Consider the following 27773-nt stretch of genomic DNA (forward strand, 5'->3'; position numbering starts at 1 on the left):
TTCATCCTCATTATGAACAGCACTCAACTCCCCGGTGGGGAAGATCAGCAGCATCTGTTCTCAACTTGATTTTTTCATGTCACACAAACAAGCCAAGATTTTTTCATAAAGAGTTCTTGTATTAATTTCCTATGAGATTTTCTCACATTTTTCAAATGTAGCTTAAGGGATTTTCATATGAAAAGAGAAAGGTGGTGCTAAAAATTGGGTCCCATTGCCAGTACAACACTTTTTCACCAAGATGCTTGGATCTTTCACCCATGACAGGACAGGGAAGTGAGTTCAGTACGTTCTCATGAAAACAAAGGGGAACCACAAAATAACTGACCTAGTTATAAAGAAAAACTTGGCTGCAACTTTTCCAAAATCAATCAAAGATAAGGAAAATGAATATTATTAATTGATGATGTTACTAGATGGAGCTCCCTTGATGTTGCTGTCTGTCTGCATAAATGGAAACCTACGCCCTTTTTTTTCTTTTTCTTTATTTGAGGAGAGAATCCTACGTCCTCTAAAAACCTAAATATTAAATCATCATAGTAAATATTTACGCAGCAGCTTATATAAATATAAAAGCAAGGATAGCGCACCTCTCGAGTATTTAGACTTGTTCAACCAATCAAGGGAAGACTTGCGGCAGTTGGGTGGGGCCTTGACTGCTAGACGTGCAGTCAAGGTAATTCACATGGGTGGTATAGCATCTGCTCAAGCTGACGCTTAGGATAAGCTCTGAGAGGCAGGGGTCCTAGCTTTGGAGTTTATGACAGGATGAGTTAGCTCGACCAAGTCTTCATGACGGGTTTGATTTCTTTGGGTTATAAATAAATACAAAATTCAAAAGAAGGGTCAAGTTGTATTAAATTTATCACTAGAGTATTTTTTCATAAATATTAAGTCAAGTTGTACTTAAATATATCACTAAAGTAAATTTCTGTAAATATTAGACCAAGTTGTACTTAAATCCTTGGGGGCAAGGGAGTTTTACGCTAGTAAGTACTTCTGGCAAAGTCCACAGCTAGGTCTCTGATCATGGGGGTGGTTTAATTATGTAAATATAAAAAAAAAAGTCATACTTAAATATATTTTATTAAAGTAAAAAAATAAAAATACTAGAATTCACAAATTTTGGAAGGGTCCACTGCCTCGACCCTATTTTTTCCCGTGGACGTGATAAAAAAAATAGAAAATTCACAAAAATTAACATCCACAAGGTGGGCTTGTACCACACCACGTGAGCTGCAAAAGGATACCCCAAATTAGGGGTGTCAACGGGTCGGGTTTGGTTTGGACTTAAGTCGAACCAAACTTGGACCAGATTTTTGGGTATGGTATCGGGTTCGGACCCAGGTTTAATCAGATTCACTATAAGAAAACCATACCCAGGATAAGAACTACATGAACCAAACTAAAAATCGAACCATACCCGGACCCTGGAAACCATATATATATATATATATTTATCATTTTTACATTGAAAAATTGCGGGTCTTAATCAGAACTCGGGTCGGGTTTGGGTCTGGTATAAAATTTCATACTTGGGTCCATGTATTAATTAGACCTTCGGTCCGGACCTGGGTCTTCTTATTTATCACCATACCCAGACCCAATAAAAACTACATGAACCAGACCCGGATCATACCCAATAAAATAATATTGTTTATCATTTTTATATCAAAAAATTGTGGGTCGTAATCAAAACTCGAGTCGGGCCCCGGGTCTTGTATACAACTTCATAAACTATACCCAGGTCCATGTATTAATCGGACCTTCGAGAACAGAGCTGGGTCTTTTTATTTATCACCAAACCCGACCCGTTGACACCCATGAGTCTGAAGGGTGAGAGAAGCATCGTCGCACCAACGGGGGCTCCGGTTGTCTGGCAGGAGCAGTTAGTACACGTCACAAGAGTTCGAATCGTATTGTTGTATAACCGGTAGGGCTCTGCTTAACCCCAACTTTCTCAGTCGTAAAAAAAAAAAAAAAAAAACATCGTCGCACCACCCACTCTCTCTCCTCAAAATGTCTATAAATTATCTCGTGCAAAACTCCAAAAAGTGAAAACGTGAAAGCAAGGGTGTTTAGACTCTAGAGACTCGAGCGAGAGGGAGGAGCCGCCCTCTTTGCCTGCGCACGGAAGCAGCTGACCTTTTCTTACATGGTGGCGACCGACAAATCCTCACCTCACCGCAAAATCTCATCGGGATCATGCCAAACATAGGTAAACTCATGGACAGCATCACCAAGGCCTTCAAATCCCACCATGTCAAAGGTATAAGAAATGATTATACACCCCTTTCTTTCTTCTCCTTCCATCATAAAAAAAAAGAGCAGAGACGCTAAACCAGTTGAGTTGCAGGCGAAGCGGAGGAAGAAGATTTGGAGGCCATAGCGGTTCAGGAGCATAGGGTCTTCTCCCTCGCCGCGTTGAGGTCGGCGACGCGCGACTTCCACCTCGAGAACCGTCTCGGTGAAGGCGGCTTTGGACCTGTTTACAAGGTACTGAATCAATCACCCTCCCCGACATCTTAATTGGTTCCTTTATCCTTCCTTCGGACGGGTTAATTCTCACATAGTTATTCAACAACCAGAGCTACGATTCCATGTTGTTGACATCTGATGTTCTTGTACATATCTTTCTTACTCAAGTACCCCTTACAATGATACAAAAAAATCAAGAATGAGAAGACATATATACATGCGCTAACACCGGGAACTAAGAACAGCTTTCCTCCAACCTTTGGATTTTTTTTTTATGAATGCCCAGAAGGGGAACAACCCCGTCTTCATAGGGCGGCAGGAGGAAGGGAAAAAGGGGGGTCTTTTTCTTTTTTGCTTTGTTGGTGGTTTTGGTGGGTGTGGTTTTGATAGTTTGTGGGGATGATGACCAGGGGAAGTTGAAGGATGGGAGGGATATCGCGGTGAAGAAGCTGTCGCACGCGTCGAGGCAGGGGAAGAAGGAGTTCAAGAACGAGGCGACCCTCCTCTCCCGCGTGCAGCATCGGAACGTCGTCAACCTGCTGGGCTACTGCTCCGAGGGCGTCGAGCAGATCCTCGTCTACGAGTACGTTGCCAACGAGAGCCTTGACAAGCTCCTCTTTGGTACCTACGCCCTCCTCTTCATAGTCCCCCATTTTTTTTTACTTCTTTCTGCAATCTAGTTGCTTGCTTTTCTTCTACAGAAAAATCATGTTGGTTGGCTGCTAAATTATGTTGGAAAATCGTGTATGGTGTAAAGGGAGGTAAGACACCTCAAAGTGTCCACCAACAAGTCCAAAATGCACAAACACAAATGTCACCAAGGGCACAATCACAAATGCTATAAAGCGCACAATCACAAATGCCCCCAAAGGCACATACAAAGAATATAAAAAATAGTATTTTTATTGAAACACAATATGCAAGAAGCATACATTTACAAAAGGGAAGGACCCTATTTATATACATAAGAGGGAGAAAAAAGAGGGCTAAAGAAGCCAAAAGAATGAGATAGAGGGACCTCTCAACAGTTAGATTTTTAGCTTTTTAAAAAAACAAGAGAAAGATAAAAAAGAAAAAATATATATATATATATATATATATATATATATATATATATATATATATATATATATATATATATATATGCATTTTAACACTCCTCCTCAAACTTATACTATAATGACCAAAAGTTTGCCTAAGAGGAAGTGAACCCTAGGACCGGAGAGAAGTTTGGTGAAAAAATTTACCAACTGGTACTTTGATGTGACATAAGGCAGATCAATGATCCTTTAAAGATATTTCTTTCGGACATAGTGACAATCCATCTTGATATGCTTTGTTCTTTCATGAAAAGTGTAGTTGTTAAGAAAGTAGATAATACTCTTATTGTCGCAACATATATTTAAAGCTCCTTGAATTTGGATTTTCGTATCAGTCAACAATCTTCTCAGCCAAACTACCTCTATTGTGGTTATGGTCATGACTCGATACTTAGCTTCAGTTGAGGAAAGAGTGACTTTATGTTGCTTTTTGCACCTCTATAAGATTAATGATTTACTTAAGAAAATACAGAAACCCGTGGTCCAATGCATATTGTTAAGATCACCTCCCAATCTGCATCAATATATGCAAGTAAATCTAAGCAGAAACCTAAGACATGAACGAGCCTCTAGAAATAGTATTCTTAAGATGTCTAATAATATGCAAAACAACTCTCATGTGGACAGTACGGGAGCCTGCTGAAATTGACTTGTTGTATTTACAACATGTGTTATATCAGATCTAGTAATTGTTAAGTAAGAAAGAGCTCTGATAAGCTATCAATAAGGGGTTGGATCATGCAGAGGCTCCCCATTATCAATTTTCATTTTGACATTTATTAATTCATGAGTGTCAACCTTCTTGTCATCCGTGATGCTAATATCAGAAGTGAACTTAGACTGAGATAATAAATATCCTTTAGGTGAGTAAGCAACCTTTATACCTAAAAAATATCATAAAAAACCTAAATCAGTCATTTCAAAATTAGTTTTAAGAATCTTTTTAATATTTTGAACTCCTTGTTTGTCGCCTTTAGTTATTATCATGTTGTCAATATAGAGGAGTAAAATGACAATACTTAACAAACAAAGCAGTGTCAGTCATATATGATCTAAAGCCAATATCAAGCATAACTTTGCTAAATCTATCATATCAAGCTTTGGGTGCTCCCTTTAAACGATATAATGCCTTTTGTAGGTGAAGGGCCTTCCCTTGAGGAATGCTCATACTTGGAGGTGCCTCCATGTATAATTCTTTTATAGGATTTTCATTTAGAAAAATATTTTTTACATTCATTTGATGTATAAATCAATTTTTAATTAAAGTAACTGCAATGAGAGTTCTAACCATGGTCATGCAAGCAATAGGAGCAAGGGTTTCTTCATAATCTATGGCATATTCTTGTGAATGTCATTTCGCCACTTTGTATCTTTCAAGGATCTCATCAGTCTTAGTTTTTATCTTATATACCCACCTACAACCTATGTTTTTTTTTTTCATGCGGAAGATTTTGGATACTCTCTCTCTTTGGGTCGCCGGAGGCAGACGAAGCTCGTCAGTGCCTTCCCCCAACCTTCAAACCCGATTAACTACTCTCTCTCTCTCTCTCTCTCTCTCTCTCTCTCTCTCTCTCTCTCTCTCGCGCGCGCGCGCGCAGGAAGCTTGTCGGAACCTGAGTCGCTGGAGGTAGACGAAACTCCCACCTCACATCTATCTCCCTCTCTCTCTCAGCAGCAGGGAGGGGTTTTTCACGCTTTGGGAGATCCGACACGGGCGACGGAGGAAGCCCCCCTCAATGAGCGACGATTCAAGGTATTTTTTATGTACTTCCGCCAAATTCTCCTTTTGTTGGTGTTTGCATGTCGTTTCTTTAAAAAAAAAAACTTGCTTTTTATACATTTTTAGGCCGTATTTTTTTTTATCCTGTGCATAACTATTTAGTTATACACTGTCTGTCCCAAGCCCGGATAATGGAGGAGGGTTGTGGTAGGCCAGTGATAGCTAGCGTAAAAACGTAGTCACATCCTATGAATATGAACCAATATGCGAATTTCATTGGGGCGTTCCCTACTAAGCGACGCTCTGTACTCTATAGGCCCGGAGGCAGTGATAAGTGGGCAAGGGTAGCTAGGACATTGTCCAGAAGCGACGCGTCAAACCGGCACCCGAGGGTGGGGTCAAATAGGCAAGGGTTCCCGCACTTTGTTGGACGGGTGAGGGTAAAAAAGGTAGTTTAAGACCATACAATTAGGTTAGCCACTTGGAACATAGGGTCTTTAAGTGATAAGTTGGTAGAGTTAGTAGATGTTATGTGTAGGAGAAAGATTAATATTTTATGTTTACAAGAGACCAAATGGGTAGGTGAGAAAGCAAAAGTGATACAACCTTGGGGATATAAGATTTGGTATACAGGAATACATAGTAATAGGAATGGAGTTGGGATTGTTATTAGGCGTGAGTTTATAGATAATGTAGTTGAGGTCCGTAGGAAGGGGGATAGGATTATACTTATTAGATTAGTAGTAGGTACATATATTATTAATTTTATTAGTGTTTATGCACCTCAAGTTGGTTTAGACGATTCCATTAAGCGGCAATTTTGAGAAGATTTAGACGGAGTAGTACAAGGGATATCTCATGGAGAAAAGATTTTCATCGGCGGAGATCTTAATGGACATGTAGGCATTAGTAGGGATGGATTTGAGAGTATCTATGGAGGCTATGGTATAGGAGAAAGAAACAAAAGTAGAGAAAGAATTTTAGATTTTGGTTTGTCCTATGATTTGATCTTAGCCAACACGTGGTTTAGGAAAAGGGAGTCTCACCTAGTAACATTTAAAAGTGTGGTTAATAAGAGTCAGATAGATTTTTTCCTACTCAGAAAGAGAGATAGGGGTTGTTGCATCGATTGTAATGTTATACCGGGAGAAAGTGTAGCTACACAGCATAGAGTCTTAATTTTAGATCTTAAAATTAAAAAATGCCACAAAAGGGATAGACATAGGATAGATCCTAGAATTAAGTGGTGGGCACTAAAAGGAGCTAAACAAGGAATGTTTGTAGAACAAGTAGCTAAGGAAGCTAATTGGTGTCTTGAGGAGGATGCAAAATCAATGTGAAATAAGATAGCGGGTTGCATGCGAAAGGTGGCGAAGGAGGTTTTGAGTGAGTCTAAAGGCGGTGCACCGCTAGGTAAGGATACATCATGGTGGAACGAAGATGTCAAATTCGCTATTAAGGTTAAAAGAGAGTGTTATAGAAATCTAGGAGTCGGGATAATGAGAATTTGGAGGAGTATATGGTAGCAAAGAAGGAAGCTAAACAAGTAGTTTGACACTCGAGGGATAAGGTATATAAGGAGGTCTATGACAAGTTGAATACCAAGGAGGGCGAAAAGGATATTTATAGGCTTGCAAAGATGAGAGATATGAAATCGAGGGATCTGGGTATGGCTAGATGTATCAAAGATGAAGCACAAAGGGTTTTAGTTAAAGATGAGGAGATTAAGGAGAGATGGAAAGATTATTTTGATAAGCTATTTAATGGAAGTCATGCCCAGGATCTTGGAGACTTTTCCATTCCTTTTCATGAGATGAATCGTGACTTCGTGTGCAAGATTCAAAAGAAAGAAATTGCAGAGGCTTTGAAGAATATGAAATCCAGAAAGGCAGTTGGCCCGGATGGGATACCTATCGAGGTTTGAAAATGCTTAGGTGAGAAAGGTTTAGTATGGTTGGCAAATCTTTTTAACAAGATTTGGCGGACAAATAAGATGTCTAATGAGTGGAGGAAGAGTATTTTGGTGCCTCTCTATAAGAATAAGGGTGATATATAAGATTGCACAAACTATCGTGGTATAAAACTCATGAGTCATGCTATAAAACTTTGGGAGAGGGTGATTGAGTATAGGTTGAGGAAGGTTGCCATGATATCGGAGAATCAATTTGGTTTTATGCCTGAAAGATCAACTATGGAAGCTATGTAATGAAAAGAGGCGGAAGCACCAATAGAGCAAATGTCACTCTTAAAGAGTGACCACTAAAGCCAAGAACACAAACACCAAATGTGCACACACAAAAACTCTCAAATATGGAAATGACTTAAAGTCATAAGTTGGATATTATTGAAGAAGAGAAGAGAGAGGGGTATAAACCCATACATTTAAGAGGGGAAGACCTCCTCTATTTATAGAGGAGGGAAGCACTAAAGGAACCACAAGGGGGGGGCTCCCTTGTAGTCGTTGGGAGCCCCAACGGTCAGAAATCTGACCGTTGGAGCCCCAACGACTACAAGTGTGGGGCCCCCTTGTGGTCTTTACAAAAAAGGAAAAATAAAGAGAAAAAAAAAAGAAAAGGAAAAAGGGAAAAAGAGAAAAAATAAAAAGAGAAAAATACATAAGTGGTTTTACAAGAATACCCCTATCGGGTATTTATCTAAATGAGAAAAAATATATATATACATATATGTATATACATATACTTATATATATATATAAGTATATATATATATTTTAACATGCCCCCTCAAACTTTACGGGGAGAAGACCGAAAGTTTGCTAAGGAGGAACATAAATCGTGGAGTTGGAAGCGCTTTAGTGAAGAAGTCAGCCAGCTGATATTCTGAAGTAACATATGGTAACGAAATAGTCCCTCTGAGATATTCGTCTCGAACATAATGGCAATCCATCTCGATATGCTTTGTTCGTTCATGAAAGGTGTGATTGCTGGCAATGTATATCGCACTTTTGTTGTCACAGCAGAGCTTGGTAGGAGTGGAAATGAGAACGCCCATGTCGGCAAGGAGACTTCTGAGCCATACGATTTCCATAGTTGTCATCGCCATAGCCCGATACTCAGCTTCAGTAGATGATAAGGAGACTTTCTACTGCTTCTCACATCTCCACGAGATGAGAGATTCTCCTAAAAAGATACAAAGACCCGTAATTGAGATACGATCATTGGGATTGCCTCCCCAGTCAGCATCAGTAAAAGCAGTCAATTCAAGAGATGAGGAAGAGGATAAGAAGAGTCCCTTTGAGATGGTATTTTTGATATATCGCACAATTCTCATTACGGCCGCCATATGAACTGTGGTAGGTGCGTGCTGGAACTGGCTTGCTGCATGAACCGCATGAGCTATGTCAGGACGGGTGATGGATAGATAAGTGAGGGATCCAATTAATTGACGGTAGGGAGTTGGATCTTCAAGAAGAACACCATCTTCAAGTCTAAGTTTTGCATTGATAACTTCAGGAGTCTCAACTTTCTTTTCGTCAGATATTCTTGATTTGGTACAAATTTCAGCAGCTAACTTCATCTGAGATAAGATGTATCCACGTTCGGAATAAGCCACTTCAATACCTAAGAAATATCGTAAATAACCAAGGTCAGACATATCAAAGGTATCTTTTAGCATAGACTTAACATCATTTACTCCCTTTTTGTCATTCCCAGTGATGATCATATCATCAACATACAACAGAAGCATAATAATGGAGTCACCTGTTCTCTTCACAAAAAGCGCAGTGTCAGTATAACAAGAAGAAAAGCCTAAATTTATTAATACGTTACTAAACCTATCATACCAAGCTTTAGGTGCTTGCTTAAGACCATATAAAGCCTTTTTTAATTTCAAAATTTTTCCATTTAAATCCATACCTGGAGGTGGTTCCATATACACTTCATTTAAATTACCATTCAAAAAGGCATTTTTAACATCAAGTTGAAAAATTGACCATTTTTTAACTGCGGCTATAACAATAAGAGCTCGAACACTAATCATTCGAGCAACGGGGGCAAAGGTTTCATCATAATCTACCCCATACTCTTGGGCATATCCTTTGGCTACCAACCTAGCCTTATATCTTTTCAATGAACCATCACTCTTAGTTTTCACTTTAAAAACCCATCTACATCCAATGGGTTTCTTGCCATTGGGAGGATCAATGATTTCCCAAGTTTGTGCCTTTTTAAGGGCATTAAGTTCAAGTTGCATAGCATCATTCCAATGAGCATATTGCTTAGCATCATTGTAATGAGATGGTTCATGAAAAGAGTGAAGAGCAAGAAGACATGCTCGAAAATTAGGCGAAAAAGAATCATAAGAAACAAACCTATTTGGTATTTTAGAAATTCGATTTGACCTTCTTTGAGAAGTCTCTTCGATGGACTCATTTTGGGAAAATCTTTCAAGGGCACAAGGAGGATTCCTTTCATTCCTTCTAGAGTAGACTTGTATTTGTCTTGAACCATTTTCTTCTAAGTTTTGATCATCGCTTGGATGTTCAACAAGATCTTCACTAAGGAATTCATTAGGATCAATATGATCATCTTTAGGCAATAAGTCAAATAAGAATGAATAATCAATATTTTCATTTGGTTGGGGCGAAAAACCACTTTCCTCTTCAAGGAATGTGACATCTTTAGAAATATAAAGCTTGTTTTTAAGTATGTCAAAACATCGATATCCTTTTTGTTTTTCGCCATATCCCCCAAAAATGCATTCAATAGCCCTAGGGGAGAGTTTATCATTTTTGTGGGTTAAAACAAAGCATTTGCATCCAAAAATTCTTAGTCTTTTATAATCGGGAGACATATTGTAAAGTTTTTCAAAAGGAGAAAGATTTTTCAAGGAGGACGAAGGAGTTCTATTGATAAGATACGAAGAGGTTAGAACCGCCTCGGCCCAGAAAGATTTTGGAATGTTTCTTGAGATTAATAACGTTCTTGTAGTCTCTATTATGTGCCTATGCTTTCTTTCCGCAAGGCCATTTTGTTGTGGAGTGTTGGGGCAAGAACGTTGGTGAAGAATTCCATTTTCTTTCAAATAGGTTTGAAAATCATTGGACATATATTCGCCTCCCGAATCGGATCTAAGAATAGATAGATTTCCCAAAAATTGGTTTTTGACCATTGCATGAAATTCTTTAAAGAAGGAAAAAACTTCGGATTTACGACTTAGGAAGTAAATCCATGTGAATCGAGTAAAATCATCAATAAATACCACGTAATACGAAAAACCACCTTTAGACAAAATAGGTGTAGGTCCCCACAGATCGGAATGAATAAGTTCAAATGGCCGAGTGGTAAAGTAACTTCTTTGTGGAAATGGAATAGCTTTAGATTTCCCAAAAATGCAATCTTTACAAGTCATGTGATTGTCTTTACAAGTATTGTTCAAAAACGGAAAAAGAGACATTTTTACAAAATTTGGATGGCCAAGTCTCTCATGCCATATTCCAATACTTTTGTCCTTTACAAGATTACATGATGGCTTAGATGGAAGAGTCAAAAAATCCATAAAATAGAGGTCACCCCTTCTATGGCCTTGCCCAATCAGCTTCCCTGACTGGAGATCCTGCACGGTGCAATCCTTGGGTGAGAAAGAGACTTGGCATCCATGATCGGTAATTTGAGATACGGAAAAAAGGTTTAAATTTATTTTAGGAACGATTCTTACTTTAGAAACAAAAAAGTTTTTAAAATTAAGAGATCCAATACTTTCAATTTTTAATGATGTACCATCGGCCGTTGAAACACAAGAAGATATAGGTTCGGAAAAAATGTTTGAAAGAGAATTTTTATGAGATGTCATATGAAAAGAAGCACCGGAATCTAGTATCCACATACCTGGAGGAGATGAAGAGTAGGCAATGGCGGCCCCGGATGTTGAAGGAGAAGCCTTGAGTAGATGTTGGAGAGCTTCAGAGATGTGATTTAGAGTTTCTTTGATATCTCCTTCTTTTGTGCAATCTTCCTTCTTTGGAGAATCTTCTCCAACGGCGACAACTTTTCTTTTAAGCTTTGGGCAAACCGGTCTTATGTGCCCCGGTTCATTACAATAATGGCATATAATCCCCTTTCTAGGTTCATAGTTATTTTTGTTAAAGTGAGGAGGTCTATATGCTTTAACATTAGATCCGGGCCTAGTAACGGCCAAAACATCATCACTCTTAATGCTCAAACCAAGCCGAGTTTCTTCTTGACATATCTCGGCAAGGGCGTCTTCAATAGGTAGGGCTTTGCTTCTATGGAGAAGAGATGCCCTTACTTGTTCAAATTCCGGGCGAAGACCATGAAGGAATTGAAAAAAGTGCTCCTTTTCAATTTGTTCCCTTCTTAGCTCAATATCTTGAGGAGCAACCCACTTAGGCTCAAGAAGAGCAAGCTCATCCCAAAGGGGGGTTAGAGAGCTAAAATAGTCCCGGACACTCATGTCCATTTGTTTGGTAGAACGGATTTTCTCTTGACAAAAAAATTGTCGAGCAAGATCCTTTTGGGTATACATACCCTTAAGGAAAAACCAAGCCTCATTGGCCCTTCTAAATTTGGCAATATTAGCACAATTTTTAAGATCTACATTGTTCATGAACCATGCCAAAATTTTGGCATGGTTACTTTCCCAATCCTCAATTTTGGATTGATGTTCATTAATGGCTTTGATGCGCTCATCGCCATCTAAAGCCTTCTCAATCTCGTTTTCAATTTTGGTGAGAACAAGAGAGGGTTCGGGAGTAGTTCCCATAACAAAACCCCAAAGTTTCTTACCTCTTAGGTGATTTTCCATCGCGGAGGCCCACATGAGGTAGTTGGACCCATTTAGCTTAAAAGAGAGCTCCACTTTAGAGTCACGTTCCATCGGCACCAACTATTCTTCTCTTCTTCAAAAAACTTTGAGAGGCACGCGTTCCAAGATGACAAAAGAGAAGCCCAATCACCAATCGAGCTTTGATACCATGTAATGAAAAGAGGCGGAAGCACCAATAGAGCAAATGTCACTATTAAAGAGTGACCACTAAAGCCAAGAACACAAACACCAAATGTGCACACACAAAAACTCTCAAATATGGAAACGACTTAAAGTCATAAGTTGGATATTATTGAAGAAGAGAAGAGAGAGGGGTATAAACCCATACATTTAAGAGGGGAAGACCTCCTCTATTTATAGAGGAGGGAAGCACTAAAGGAACCACAAGGGGGGGCTCCCTTGTAGTCGTTGGGAGCCCCAACAGTCAGAAATCTGACCGTTGGAGCCCCAACGACTACAAGTGTGGGGCCCCCTTGTGGTCTTTACAAAAAAGAAAAATAAAGAGAAAAAAAAAGAAAAGGAAAAAGGGAAAAAGAGAAAAATACATAAGTGGTTTTACAAGAATACCCCTATCGGGTATTTATCTAAATGAGAAAATATATATATATACATATATGTATATACATATACTTATATATATACGGATGTATATATATAAGTATATATATATATTTTAACAAGCTATACCTCTTCTTAGACAACTTATTGAGAGATATAGAGAGGCAAACAAAGATTTGCATATGTTTTTTATTGATTTAGAGAAGGCATACAATAGAGTACCTAGGGATGTTCTCTGGTGGACAATGATGAAGAAATGTATTTCTCTCAAGTACATTAGTATAATTAAAGATATGTACGGAGTAGTAACCAATGTTCGCACTTATGGAGGGGTGACAAACAATTTTCCTGTAACGGTTGGGTTACATCAAGGATCTGCATTAAGCCTTTTCCTTTTTGCTATAGTGATAGATGAACTTACGAGATCAATTCAAGAGAATGTGCCGTGGTGTATGCTGTTTCCTGATGATATTGTTTTGATTGATGAGTCTAGAGCTGAGGTTAATGCTAAGTTAGAATTATGGAGACAAACTTTGGAAGCAAGAGGTTTTAAGTTGAGTAAGAGTAAGACAAAATATATGGAATGTCAGTTTAGTAAGCAACAAAGTAGTGATGAGAGTGTAGTGAAGCTTGGTGAGCAAGAAATAGCGGTGGACTGTTTCAAATATTTGTGATCTATTATTCAAAAGAATGGAGAAATTGATGAAGATGTAAATCATAGGATTAAGGTTGGGTGGATGAAATGGAAAAGTGCAACTAGAGTGTTGTGCAATCATAGAATGCCATTGCGGTTGAAGGGGAAGTTTTATAGGACGACAATTAGACCCACTTTACTATATGGTACGGAATGTTGGGCTGCCAAGAGACATCATGTCCAAAAAATGAGTGTAACTGAGATGTGTATGCTTCAATGGATGTGTGAAAATACACTAAAAGATAAGATTCAGAACGAGGAAATACGTAAGAAGGTAGGCGTTGCATCCATTGAAAATAAGATGAGTGAGAATAGTTTACGATGGTTTGGGCATATTCGGCGAAGGCCTAATGATGCTCCGGTTAGAAGGATGGAGAAATGGAAAAATATATTAGCTAAAAGAGGTCGGGGTAGGCATAAGAAGACTTGGATGGAGATGATAAGAAAGGATATGAATGCTCTAAACCTCACCGAGGACATGACATTGGATAAAAATGATTGGAGGAGAAGGATTCATGTGGAGGACCCAGAATGATTTTCCTTTTGGTTTATATCGCCGACCCCAATTGTTTGGGATGAAGGCGTTGTTGTTGTTGTTGTAGAAGGTTTTGGATAGATCAAGTATGGGTCTTTTCCAATGCCTCTAGTTCTACCCTGATAGCTTTAACTCACTTAGAGTGTTCTTTGGCCTGAGCATATGATAAGGGTTCTACATGAGAATGAATTAGGGCTATGCATGCTTGGTATTTTGAGGAAGAGTCATAAGATATAAATTTCAATGGGGGTTTTGATACTCTAGATGATCTCCTAGTTTGTAGTTCATCTTCACTAAAGCTAAAAAAAAATTCAAGTGCACATGGAGGATTTTTTTATTTCCCTATCTCGAATATTGTATACATGTTTGATCATCATGAGATCATTCATCAAGAGCTTCAACATCTTTTGATTGATTAACATTCTCAAAATCATACTCACAATCACAATAATCAATATCTTGTTTTGAAACAAGATCAAACAAAAACGAATACTCAGTTACTTCCTTAGCTTGATCCTTATCAAAGAAAAATTTCTTTTTCAAAAAAGTTATATTTCTTGAAATGTATAGTTTTTTATTCTTAGAATCATAGCATCTATATCTCTTTTGGTTATCGGTATAACCAAAGAAGGCATAAGGGATAGCTTTAGGAGAAAATTTGTCATTTTTATTGCTTAAGATGAAACATTTGCTACGAAATACTCATACAACAACAACAACTACGCCTTCATCCCAAAACAATTGGGGTCAACGATATGAACCAAAAAAGAAATTCATTTTGGGTCTTCCACATGAATCATTTTCCTCCAATCATTTCTATCCAATGCCATGTCCTCGGTGAGGTTCAAAGCATTCATATCCTTTCCTATCATCTCCATCCAAGTCTTCCTAGGCCTACCTCGACCTCTTTTAACTAATATATTTTCCCATTTCTCCAACCTTCTAACTGGAGCATCATTAGGCCTTCGCCGAATATGTCCAAACCACCGTAAATGATTCTCTCACATCTTATTTTCAATGGGTGCAACACCTACCTTCTTACGTATCTCCTCGTTCCGAATCTTATCTTTTATTGTATTTCCACACATCCATCTAAGCATCCGCATCTCAGCTACACTCATTTTTTGAATATGATGTCTCTTGGCAGCCCAACATTCCGTACCATATAGTAAAGCGGATCTAATAGTCGTCCTATAAAACTTTCCCTTCAACCGCAATGGCATTCTACGATCGCACAACACTCCAGTTGCACTTTTCCATTTCATCCACCCAACCTTTATCCTATGATTTACATCTCCATCAATTTCTCCATACTTTTGAATGATGGATCCCAAATATTTGAAATAATCATTCACCGGTATTTCTTGCTCACCAAGCTTCACTACACTCCCATCACTACTTCGTTGCTTACTAAACCGACATTCCATATATTCAGTCTTACTCTTACTCAACTTAAAACCTCTAGCTTCCAATGTCTGTCTCCATAATTCTAACTTAGCATTAACCCCAGCTCTAGACTCATCAATCAAAACAATATCATCAGCAAACAACATACACCACGGTACATTTTCTTGAATTGATCTCGTAAGCTCATCCATCACTATCGCAAATAGGAAAGGGCTTAAAGAAGATCCTTGATGTAACCCAACCGTTATCGGAAAATTGGTTGTCACCCCTCCACAAGTGCGGACATTGGTTACTACTCCTTCATACAAGTGCGGACATTGGTTGCTACCAAATACTCATAATCTAGAATAATCATAAGTGAGTTTAAAAGTTTTTCAACAGGTGAAATATTTTATAAAGAAGAGGATGACATTTTGTTTATAAGATAAACATCAATCAAGATGTCTTCTGCTCAGAAAACCTTAGGCACATGGCTAGCAATCAACAAAGTTTTTGAAGTTTCAACAATATGCCTATGTTTTCTTTTAGGTAAGCCGTTTTGTTGTGGTGTGTGTTGACAAGATCTTTGGTGTGTGATACCATGTAAATTGAAAAGTTTTTTAATTTATTGGAGCCCTAAGTCAGAATGAAAAATAGAGATTTTATTTTCAAACTTATTTTGAACCAACTTATAAAAGTTTTGAAAATGAGAAAAAAACTTCAGATTTATGCTTAAGGTAGTAAATCAAAGTATGTCTAGTAAAATCATCCAAAAATGTAACATAACATGCATATCCACCTTTTGACAAAATTGGTGCTAGCCCTAAACATCTGAATGAACTAACTCAATTGGTCTAGAAGAAATAAAAGTTGTTTTATTAAATGATAATCTCCTCATTTTTCTAAGAACGCAATCTTCACAAGTAAAATCATTAATATTACAAAAAATTTTCAAACTTGAAAAATATTAGATTTTTGATAGATTTGGATATCCTAATCTTCTATGCCACAAATTTAAATTCAATTTTTGGATTTGACAACAAAAAATATCTTTGGGTATCTCCAAAAAATTCATACAGTAGAGACCTCTATGGCCTTGCTCAATCAACTTTTCTGACTGGCAATCCTGCACCAGACATTCATTTGAAGAGAAAAAGATATTACAACCATAATCGTATATTTGAGAGACGGATAAAATATTTAAATTTAATTTAGAAATGTATCTAATTTGTGGGATAAAAATTTGAGTTTGAAGATCCTTTTCAAAATTTCTTATTGCTTTTATTTCAAGGGATGTACCATCGGCCATGAAAACATTTGACACACTTGAGTTGTTATGACATTCAAATAAGATATCATGATTTGGGGTCATGTGAAAAGATGCACCAGAATCAAGAAAGCAAGGAATTTTACCGAGGTTGGAGTAAGATGAGACCATGACTCCAGTTGAAGAAGACGATCCTCTAAGCAGAGGTTGAAGAGCTTCAACTAATTGAGATAAAATTTTGGCTATTTTAATTGATGTGTCTTGAGAGTTGCCAACCATAGTCTTCTCCTTATTCTCTTGAGGTGTTTCAAGCATACCCGCCTTTTTTTTCATATACTTGTCCTTCCTTCTTTTTAGCTTAGGTCACATAGGTTTAATATGCCTCGGTTCATGACACAAATGACAAATAACCTTTCTTTTGTCACATTCATTTCCTTGTCTATAAAGTGAGGTGGTCTATAAGTACCTGAGTAGGATCCCGACCTAGAGACGACCGAAACAAAATCATCTTCATTCTTGGAGATACATTTTTTTAGACGATTTTCTTCCATATTTAATTCTTCAATGTTATCTACAATAGAGCAAACCTTTCCCCTATGAAGGAGAGCTAATTTGGTTGATTCAAATTCGGGTCTCAAGTTATTAATAAAATTCATAGAAATGCTCTACATCTATTTGATTTTTGGTGAATCTCAATATCTTTGGGAGAATGCCACTTAGGTTCTAGAAGAGCCAACTCTTCCCATAGTTCGGACACGTCATTGTAATGTTCCCTAATGCTTTTGTCCCCTTGTGTCATGGTATGAACTTTATCTTGTAAGTTGCATGTGCAATATCTTTAAGGGAATAAATATTTTTAAGGTATTCCCAAGTTTTATTAGCGTGCTTGAATTTTGCAAAGGTTAGAACAATTTTTAATGTCCACACTATTGATAAGCCAAGACATAATCCATAGTCACCGATATTGCCGATATTTTGAAAATATCATGATATTATCGACAATTTCAAGGTTGTCGATAATATCGGGAATATATCACGATATTTTTAAAATATCGGTAAATAGAAAATATCGTGATATTTTCTCAATTTAAAAAAAATTAAGTTTGCATTTTTTATTTTTTTGTTTCTTTTATATTTTAAAACCTTTAAAACATGTTTTTTTATATTTTTGAAAGAAAAATAATACAAAAATTATTATTTTCTTGGGGGTTTTTGTTGTTATTTATATTTTTTTCAATTTTTTAAACTCTCACGATTTTCCTGAGATATTCTCGAGATTTATCAACTTTTGAAAATCTTTATGAGAAATGCCCTCGCCAAGAAATTACCTTTAATGTTACATGTGACTATACATAATCTTGGCATGTCCCATTCTCCACTCTTTTCACTTTTTCTCGTAATTAGTTATAGCCATAGTCTTCTCTCTATCGAAAAGAAGTACTTCTTTCTCATTTTCCACTTTAGTAAGGATTAGTTTTGGCTTCAGATCAAATCCATCCGCTAATTCCCATATGTGATGGGGAAGTCCACATAACATAGTATCATTAAGTTTGATGGGCATTAGGGTGACATTATCTTTGTCATCTATTTTTACAAGGGATAAGAATGATAAAAAGAAGAGAGAGAGAGAGAGAGAGAGAGAGAGAGAGAGAGAGAGAGAGAGAGAGAGAGAGAGAGAGAGAGAGAGAGAGAGCACTCCACCACAAATTTGAAGAAGACGCACCACCAAGCAAACCCCAAAAGGATCACACGAACATTTGAGATAATATTTTCAAATGCACAACCACGATCACAAATACTTGGATTTAATCACCAACAAGCTTTATTACGAAGCTCTTATACCATGTAAAGAGAGGTAAGACACCTTCAAGCATGAACAAAGTGTTCACCAACAAGTCCAAAATGCACAAGTACAAATGCCACTAAGGGCACACAAAAAAAAATCTAAAAAGTAATATTTTTATTGAAACACAATATGCAAGAAGCATGCATTTACAAAAGGGGAAGACCCTATTTATATACACAATAAGGAGAGAAGAGAGGGCTAAAGAAGTCAAAAGAGTGAGAGAGGGACCTCCCAACAACTAGATTTCTAACCGTTGGATCTAGTCCAACGGCTAGAAATCTAGCCGTTGGGGCCTTAGTCAACTTAGGTTGACTAAGTCCAAACAAAAGGAAAAAAGAATGAAAAAAATATAAAATATATATTTATATGTATGTACATATATATATATATGTATGTATATATAGTTTTATATATATACATTTTAACATATGGATGGTGATTATCCATGTTGAGAGAAAATAAATAGGTGTGAGGATTTTTTTTGAAAATTAGAAAAGTTGAAAGAGTTCTTTTTCTTATTTTATTATTTTAAGGGCCTTCTATGTAATTATCCACTTTTTGCCCCTAATCTCTATTTAAGAGAGATTAGGGTTAACGTAATGAATGTCTCTTTCTTTTCTCCTCTTCAACATGGTATCAGAACCTTCAACGTCTGGGAGGTTGTGACACCCACCAGATCTGATTCCTCTCCTTCTTCTTTAATCGTTCTTCCATAGTTCCTTCTCCAAATATCTTGTTCCATCTAATTGACCTCTTCAGCTGATTGTGATAATTTTTTTTACCACACGATCAGGGGATCTGATCTAATCTGCCCTGATATGCAGATCTGATCAGACTCCCTCGATCTTTCTTGTTGTTGCGTTGTGGACATGCATGTCTGATGTGTTGGCAAGTTGGGTGCATTTGACGTGGAGATGTCAAGTTGAGTGAATGATATATTTACCTATTTTCTGGTTGTGGGATTCTTCAGATCTGAAATACATTAATTAGATGCATTGTAGATAGTTGGGATGTGGCTATATTTGATATTTTATTCAATCAACTGTTGCTATTATTATCAGATCAGTCATCTGGGTGTGTTGTGCAATCAGACATGAAATTTTATGTAGTTGGTTTCATTTCATTCAACCAGTTGCTGGTGTCGTTCTTAGATTTGTCATCTAAGTGTGTCGTGTAATCAGATCTGCAGCATTGTACTATTGGGTTGAAGGCAACTTTATCAATTATTTGATCTGATCTGTTCTGATCAGATCAGGTTTATCTATGTTGTCTGATCAGATCTCTATTGGTTGATTGGTGGAGTTGCTACCTGAAATATATATATATATATATATATATATATATATATATATATATATATATATATATATATATATATATATATATATCAAGCAGATTCTTGTCTAAGTGAAGTTGGACAGAAAATTGATGTTGCTCCAGAATATAAGGCATTCTCTAATCCGTTCTCGTATGGTTCATCTGTCAAATTGGATGATACTAATTATGAGAGATGGTCAAGGACATTTATGATGTCGGTGTCTGGACATCGATGAAAACATATTTTGTTGGAAAAGGAACCGGCGGAGAAGACTGAAAAATATGCTACATGGCAAGAGGATAACAGTACGTCTTGGATTATGAATAGTGTTCAGCCCCACATTGCTAACCAACTAATATATTATACTACTGTGGGACACTTTACGTGATACGTATGCCCAAGACAAAATGTGAGTAGAATCTTACAAATTGAGCAAGATATATTTAAATTGCAACAGGGGGATCAAAGTCTTGCCCAGTATTATGCATCTGTTCGTTCTGCTTATGAACGACTCAATTCTGTACGCCCTCCCTGTTGTTCATCTCATAAAGTTCATCAAGAGCCGACTATGGTTGCTCGTTTCTTGTCGGGTCTATCACCTGATTATTCTATTGCTAAAGTACAAATGCTGACTGGGTTAGACATCTCTTGAATCAACTTGCTGTCACTCTTCCTCAATCTCAGAATGACACACAATCCTCAGCTCTTGTTGCTAGTGGGTGTGGCCATGGATTATCCAATGCTGTTCGAGGACGTGGTCGTGGACGAGGTGGTGGAGGACGTGGTAGACTTCAGTGCACATATTGTGGTAAACAGGGCCATTTGGAGGATAGATGTTGGGACAAACATGGTCGTCCCACAGCTTCTCAATTACCATCTACTAAAGCTAATGCTAAGGCAGTTTCTCAAGTTGCTACTTCTAACTCAGATTCGGTTCCTTCCTCCTCCACCAACACGATTACTCTCAGTCTCAGTCGTGCTGAATATGATCAACTTCTTGCTCAACGATCTGTAAATGCATCGACTTCTACTATAATGTCTGACGTGACATGTTCAGCAGGTACTATAATGTCTGACAAATGTAAGTTATGGCTTATCAATTCAAGGGCATCCAAACATTTTTGTGGTCAGTCTAATCTCTTTTCTGCATTACGTCCTATGTCTTCGCCTCACATGGTTACACTTGCGGATGGATGAATGTCTCCTATTGAAGGACAATGAGATGTGCCTCTCACACCCACCTTATAAATTCAGGATGTTCTTCATGCTCCACAATTTCCAAAGAATCTTTTGTCAGTGAGCCGTCTTACTAAAGAGCTTCAGTGTCATATAATATTTGACCCTGGTTCTTGTGTGTTTCAGGATTTACTAACGGGGAGGATGATTGATGGAGGCCATGAGGAAGGTAGACTTTACTACCTCTCACAACCAGTTGGAGTAGCACACTCTGGTGCTGAGTCGAGTTCTGATCCTTTTCGGTGGCATCTCAGGTTGGGTCATCCTTCATTATCGAAGCTTCGTAGAGTCATTTCACAGATCTATCCAGGGGCGTCCTTTCAGTGTGAAGTGTGTCAATTGGGGAAACATCACCGAACCTCTTTTCCTTTGAGTTAGAGTGAGTCTAGTCAAAGTCCTTTTGATCTTATTCATGTCGATGTGTGGGGACCTTGTCGTGTTTTCAGTCGGTCCCAATGCAAGTACTACCTTGTTATTGCTGTCACATGGGTGCGGGTACGGGTATGAGTGCGACAAGGGTGCGAAGCAATTTCAAAAATTTTGGACACGGGGACACAACTATATATATATATATATATATATATAACAATAATAAGACTCGGTCAAAGTTGTGCCCATTAGGGGACACAACTATATATATAACAATAATAAGACTCGACCATATATATATACAACAACTACGCCTTCATCCCAAAACAATTGGGATCGGCGATATGAACCAAAAAAGAAAATCATTCTGGGTCTTCCACATGAATCCTTCTCCTCCAATCATTTCTATCCAATGCCATGTCCTCGGTGAGGTTCAAAGCATTCATATCCTTTCCTATCATCTCCATCCAAGTCTTCCTAGGCCTACCCCGACCTCTTTTAACTAATATATTTTTCCATTTCTCCATCTTTCTAACTAGAGCATCATTAGGCCTTCACCGAATATGTCCAAACCACCGTAAACGATTCTCTCTCATCTTATTTTCAATGGGTGCAATGCCTACCTTCTTACGTATCTCCTCGTTCCGAATCTTATCTTTTATTGTATTTTCACACATCCATCGACCATATATATATATTTTTAAAAAAATATATAAAAAGATTGATTTTTTAGTTTTTATACGTCTTTTGCCCTAAAAATGGATAAAAATAGACTCGGTCAAAGTTGACCGAGTCCAAAATGTGGACGGACTCGGCCCTAGTGCATTGACCGAGTCCGACACTTTGCTGACCGTGTCCACCCCGTGTCCGAAGTTGCACCCGTGTCAGGTACGGGCGACACGGGTGCATAGACCTTTTAGCCGAGTCCGTGTGACTTAGTGTTATTGTTGATGATTATTCCAAATTGCCTTGGGTCTTTTTAATAAAAGAGAGATCTGAAGTTTCATGTATTGTCAAATCTTTCATTCTTGAAATAAAAACTCAGTTCAGTTCCTTGGTTAAAATTGTTCGCGCTGACAATGCTCTTGAATTCAAAACTACCCCCTTAATGCAATTCTATCGGGATAATGGTATTCAACCTCAGTTTACATGTGCCTATACCTCTCAGCAAAATGGGGTTGCTGAGAGAAAGCATAGGCATCTACTTGAACATGTCATCATCTTTTGGAAGCAGATAAGGTCATGCTGAACATGAGTGTTTTTGCTCATGCCGACATCGTGGCCATCTGATTTGCATTTTAAAAAGCTAAAAAGTCAACAAAACCATGTGGCATTCATCCAAAATGCAAACAGACAGCCACGATGTCGGCATGATAAAAAACACTCATGTTCAACATGACCTGATCTGCTTCATCTTTTTGGGGGGATGCGATTCTTACAGCCTATTACCTTATTAATCTAATGCCTTCCTCTACTCTTAGAGATCGAATACCTATTCAGCTACTTTATCCTAATCGTCCCTTGTTTAGAGTTACTCCCAAAGTTTTTAGATGTGTATGCTTTGTTCATAAACTTGAACCTAATCAAAATAAGCTATTTGCACAAGCCACCAAATGTGTTTTATTGGTTATCCAAAAAACCAAAAGGGCTACCGATGTTATGATCCCATTACCAGAAAAGAGTATGTTAGTGTGGACGTTACCTTCTTTGAGTCTATTCCTTACTTTTCCAGTAGTGGGTCTCGTCTACAAAATATTGTAACTGATTCCTTTCCATTTTCCATTCCTCCTATTCCTCTGGAATCAGTCCCTGAGTCACAACCTACACCTAATTCATCTCGATTCCACGAACCTCCATTAGTGTACTCTCGACATCATGCTTCTTCTCATGGCTCTTCATCTTTTCTTCCTCTTGAGGTAAGTATTTCTGATACTTCTGATCATCCTACTAGTAGTTTTGATAATGCTGCAGATAATTCAGAGGTCACAGATGATATGCCAATTGCATTGTGAAAAGGAAAACGACAATGTACCTTACATCCTATTTCCAAGGTTGTCTCAACTGATCGACTTGGTCGTAGCTTGCAAAGCTTCATTTCTGCATTATCTGCTACCTCCGCTCCCCTCAATCATTAGCAGACTCTATTGTATTCTAAATTGAGACAAGCTATGCAGGAGGAAATGGATGCTCTGATTCTGCATGGCACTTGGGAGCTTGTAGATCCTCCTTCAGATGTGGACATTGTGGGATGTAAATGGGTGTACACTATTAAATACCAATCGGATGGCACAGTGGAGCGATACAAAGCGCAACTGGTTGCTAAGGGTTATACAGAGACATATGGAGTGGACTTCTTTGAGACATTCTCTCCTGTCGCTAGACTGGGCACTATTAGGTTAGTTATTACTGTAGCAATTCATTATGGGTGAAGCATGACAACTTGATGTTAAAAATGCATTTTTGTACGGGGACTTGTCTGAACTTGTGTACATGCAACAACCTCCTAGTTTTGAGCAACTTGGGAAGTGTCATAAGGTGTGCAAGTTGAAGAAGGCGATCTATAGCTTAAAACAGAGTCCACGTGCATGGTTTCAAAAATTGTTTAAAGTGATGTCTGCTTTTGGTTTCCAGAGGGATCACCTGTGGATCACTCACTATTTATAAAGAAAGGTGAGAAAGGAGTGGTTGTTATGGTTGTGTATGTTGATGATATTATTTTGACAGGTGATAATGAGCAGGAAATTCATAATACTAAGGCGTACTTATAGAAACAATTTGCTACCAAAGATCTTGGTCCTCTTAGGTATTTCTTAGAAATTGAAGTGGCAAGAAATAAAGAAGGCATTGTGTTATCTCAAAGTAAATATGTTCTTGCAGGAGACTGGGATGCTTGGGGCAAAACCAGCTACTATTCCCATGAATCCAAGAGTTCACCTTTGTGATGAACAGTCTAAACATGTGGACAACAAATCATATCGATCTTTGGTTGGAAAGCTTCTTTATGTTACTGTGACCAGACCTGATATATCTCTTGCAGTAAGCTGAGTCAATTTATGGGTAAATTGAGAAAAAACACTGGGATGCTGCTATGATGGTTCTCATATACTTAAAGTCATCTCCAGGAAAGGGTTTATTGTTTACAAGGAGTGCCTCTTTTGATGTTTTGGCTTTTACAGATGCTGACAAGAAGTCTTTCACAGGATTTTGTGTCTTTGTTGGGGGAAACTTAATTTCGTTGAGAAGTAAGAAGCAAGCGGTAGTAGCAAGGTCTAGCGCTGAATAAGAATACAGGGCTATGGCTCAAACTGCCACAGAAATGATTTGGATGAAATCTGCGTTGACCTGCCTGGATGTACAAGTTTCTCTACCTATGAAGATGATGTGTGACAATAAGGCTGCCACATATATTGCTAATAACTCTGTATTCCATGAGGACTAAGCACATTGAGGTTGACTACATGGTGCAGACTGGAAACATTTCCACTATTCATGTATCCTCGGAAGATCAAGTTGCTGATGTGTTTACCAAACCTCTTCCCATCTCAGAATTTTATAAGCGTTGTAACAAGCTGAGCATGATTGATATCTATGCTCCTGCTTGAGGGGGAGTGTTGAGAGAAAATAAATAGGTGTGAGGAGGTTTTCTGGAAATTAGAAAAGTTGGAAGAGTTCTTTTTCTTATTTTATTATTTTAAGGGCCTTCTATGTAATTATCTACTTATTGCCCCTAATCTCTATTTAAGAGAGATTAGGGTTAACGTAATGAATGTCTCTTTTCTTTTCTCCTCTTCAACAATCCAAAACAAAGAAAGCGTGTATGTATTGTTGGGGACACCATAATAATAACCTATTAAGAAATAAAGAAACTAGGTCTTTGAAATTACATTTGGTAACAACTGTTTAAACGAAATTTATAATTTACATATGATATACCATGCTGGGGTTGTGTATGTTCAAACCTAATTTTGCAAATTGATTAACACATATGCTTTCACACATAGTCAAATAGTAAACACATTTTTGTACTGAGTAAAATTTACAAGTTTGCAATGGGATCCTGAAATTGTATACTTGTCCATACTTGCTTTAGGTGGTTAAATATCACTCAAAGTGGTCAGTTATATGGATTTTAGATTGTTAAGATTCAAACAGAAAACCAAATTTTATTTGTTAATCATTAAAATCTGGATAATGATAGAACCACTTGGTTACTCACTGGTTGTCCCAAACAATTTAATGTCAATTTGATTTAACCAAGTCTTGATATCTATTAAATTTTGGCAGTCTGATTATGCCACAAGGTATGGCAATGAAAATGGAAGAATTTGTTTCTGGTGCTAAAAAACAGAAAGTAAAGCCTTGGCAGTTTTATAACAGATAAAAAATTGTACCAATCCAATAGTAGAGTGGATAGTCATGGCATATTTCACCTTATGGCCTTGCCGATGTATCTTGAAGAAGAGAAGATGCAAGGTTGGTCAACTTAATTACTGTGGTTGAACTGTTGATGTGTCAGAGGCTTACAAGCGAACTTAATGGGATTAACTTGGTTTGCCTCTTGGTTGGAGAAAGTTCTAAAAAACCTTTACTTTCTAATGTAGCGCTCTTCCTCAGATGAATGGTGTTATTGGGGTGGGTGGGTGTTGTTATGGGCGATAGAAACAGAAGACTAGCCTCCTGGTTGTTACCCTTATGCTCTTATATGGATCCTGTTTAAGGCCATCTTTGTCTTTGGCAAACCGAGAGAACATATCATTAAATGTGTGCATTGTCAGATCCACAGAGGCGTGGTGAGATGGACTGGGCCAAACGTTTTGACATAGTTCATGGAGTGGCACGGGGACTGCTCTACCTCCATCAAGATGCACATTGTCGTATAATCCATCGTGACATTAAAGCTGGCAACATCCTTCTTGACGAAAGATGGAAACCGAAGATATCAGACTTTGGCATGGCAAGGCTTTTCCCTGAAGAAGGCAAGACTCATGTCAACACACGTGTGGCTGGTACGAAGTATGTTCTTCCTTCTTGCATGTTCTCGAGTCTTGCCAATAAAGGAGAAAGATCTGAACCAAATAAATCGTTTTCCTTTCTTTCAGAATGAATCTATGTGTGTGTGCCAATAGTTGGTAATTCATTTTTACTTTTCCTGTTTGAAACAAATTGCAGTGGATACATGGCACCAGAGTATGTAATGTATGGTGATTTGTCCGAGAGGGCCGACGTTTTCAGCTTTGGGGTTGTCGTCTTGGAGGTCATAACTGGGAAAAGGAATTCAAAATTTGAACCCCTGCCTGAGGCAGAGAGCTTGCTAGAATGGGTAAGTTGGGTGAAAACAATTTGAGGACTCTTATACAAGCCTCTCTAATGGGGTTTACTGTTAAACCCATGATCCAAAGCACGTTTTGAGAGGCCTAATACTAATCACACTGGTTTGTTTGGTTTGGGATGTTAAACATTGTCTCAAAAGAGAATGGTTGGGCATCACATTATGGACAAACCGGACTATGGAGATTGGATGTAATCTGTGGATTAGAGCTGGGGAAAAAAATATTGTGATTGAAGTCCTTACTCGAGTTCATACCACCTCTTAATTACAGAAATACATGCACTTGGAATGTCTTCTAAGTTAAAGCATACTTGAAATTTATGATATTTAATTGTTTGTGTATGGATTTAGGTTTGGAAGCTGTACAAGAAAGGCCAAAGTTTGGAGGTGATGGATCCGACCTTGGCCTTATCAGCATCACCCGAACAAGTTAAATTATGCATACATATTGGGCTTCTATGTACCCAGGCTGATCCGAAAATGCGGCCGCCAATGAACCGGGTGGTGAACCTCCTCTCCAGAAAGCCCGGAAATCTTGAAGAGCCGACAAGACCAGGATATCTTGGCCAGAGATACAGGAAGCACTCAAAGCCTGGCTCGACATCTTATGGGATCTCCGGCACTAGTCGATCTGGTGGATCCTCCTCGCAGACTAGTGGCAGCAGTAGCATCCCCACTGCTCCAACCAGTGGTACCAGCAATTCGACGGGTCCTTCTACATCTGGGATGGGCCATGTTTCCCACTCTGGGCACTCCTCGAGATCAGGTTGGTCTAGTGGCAGCAGTAGTGTTGCCAGTGCTGCAACCAGTCGTACCAGCAATCCGACAGGTCCATCTACGTCTAGGATGGGCCATGTTTCCCACTCTGGGCACTCCAGATCAGATTGAGCTCATGCTGCTGTTGCTGCAATTTTGTTCATTCTTTATTCGTGTGTATACTAATGTTCAATTTGTTATCAGTTGGTAATAATAATGGGTTGGGTGTAGGTTGATTCATTGCCGTCTCTGCAATGTAAAACTAAAATTTGTACAACAAAGAAAGCGCAGAGCTTAGTAGGTGAGAATTGCCTGTTGTATGGTTGAAGAGGAAATTCTGAACTCCAAGAATCGTGATTTGACTTTTTGGCTGA

General features: G+C 38.2%; 1 protein-coding gene across 1 annotated transcript; it reads left to right on the forward strand.

The window, feature by feature from the left end:
- Positions 1-2056: 2056 nt before the first annotated feature.
- On the forward strand, positions 2057-27773 carry LOC149841492 (cysteine-rich receptor-like protein kinase 43). Its single transcript, XM_090004816.1, has 6 exons — positions 2057-2269; positions 2357-2496; positions 2889-3099; positions 26090-26327; positions 26484-26634; positions 26995-27773. Exons 1-6 carry the CDS (start codon positions 2206-2208, stop codon positions 27529-27531), a joined length of 1341 nt encoding a protein of 446 aa, XP_089860942.1. The 5' UTR covers positions 2057-2205; the 3' UTR covers positions 27532-27773.

This window comes from Nuphar pumila, chromosome 4 (genome assembly GCF_984573655.1).
Source record: "Nuphar pumila chromosome 4, dmNupPumi1.hap1.1, whole genome shotgun sequence".
In the NCBI taxonomy this organism is placed as follows: Eukaryota; Viridiplantae; Streptophyta; class Magnoliopsida; order Nymphaeales; family Nymphaeaceae; genus Nuphar; species Nuphar pumila.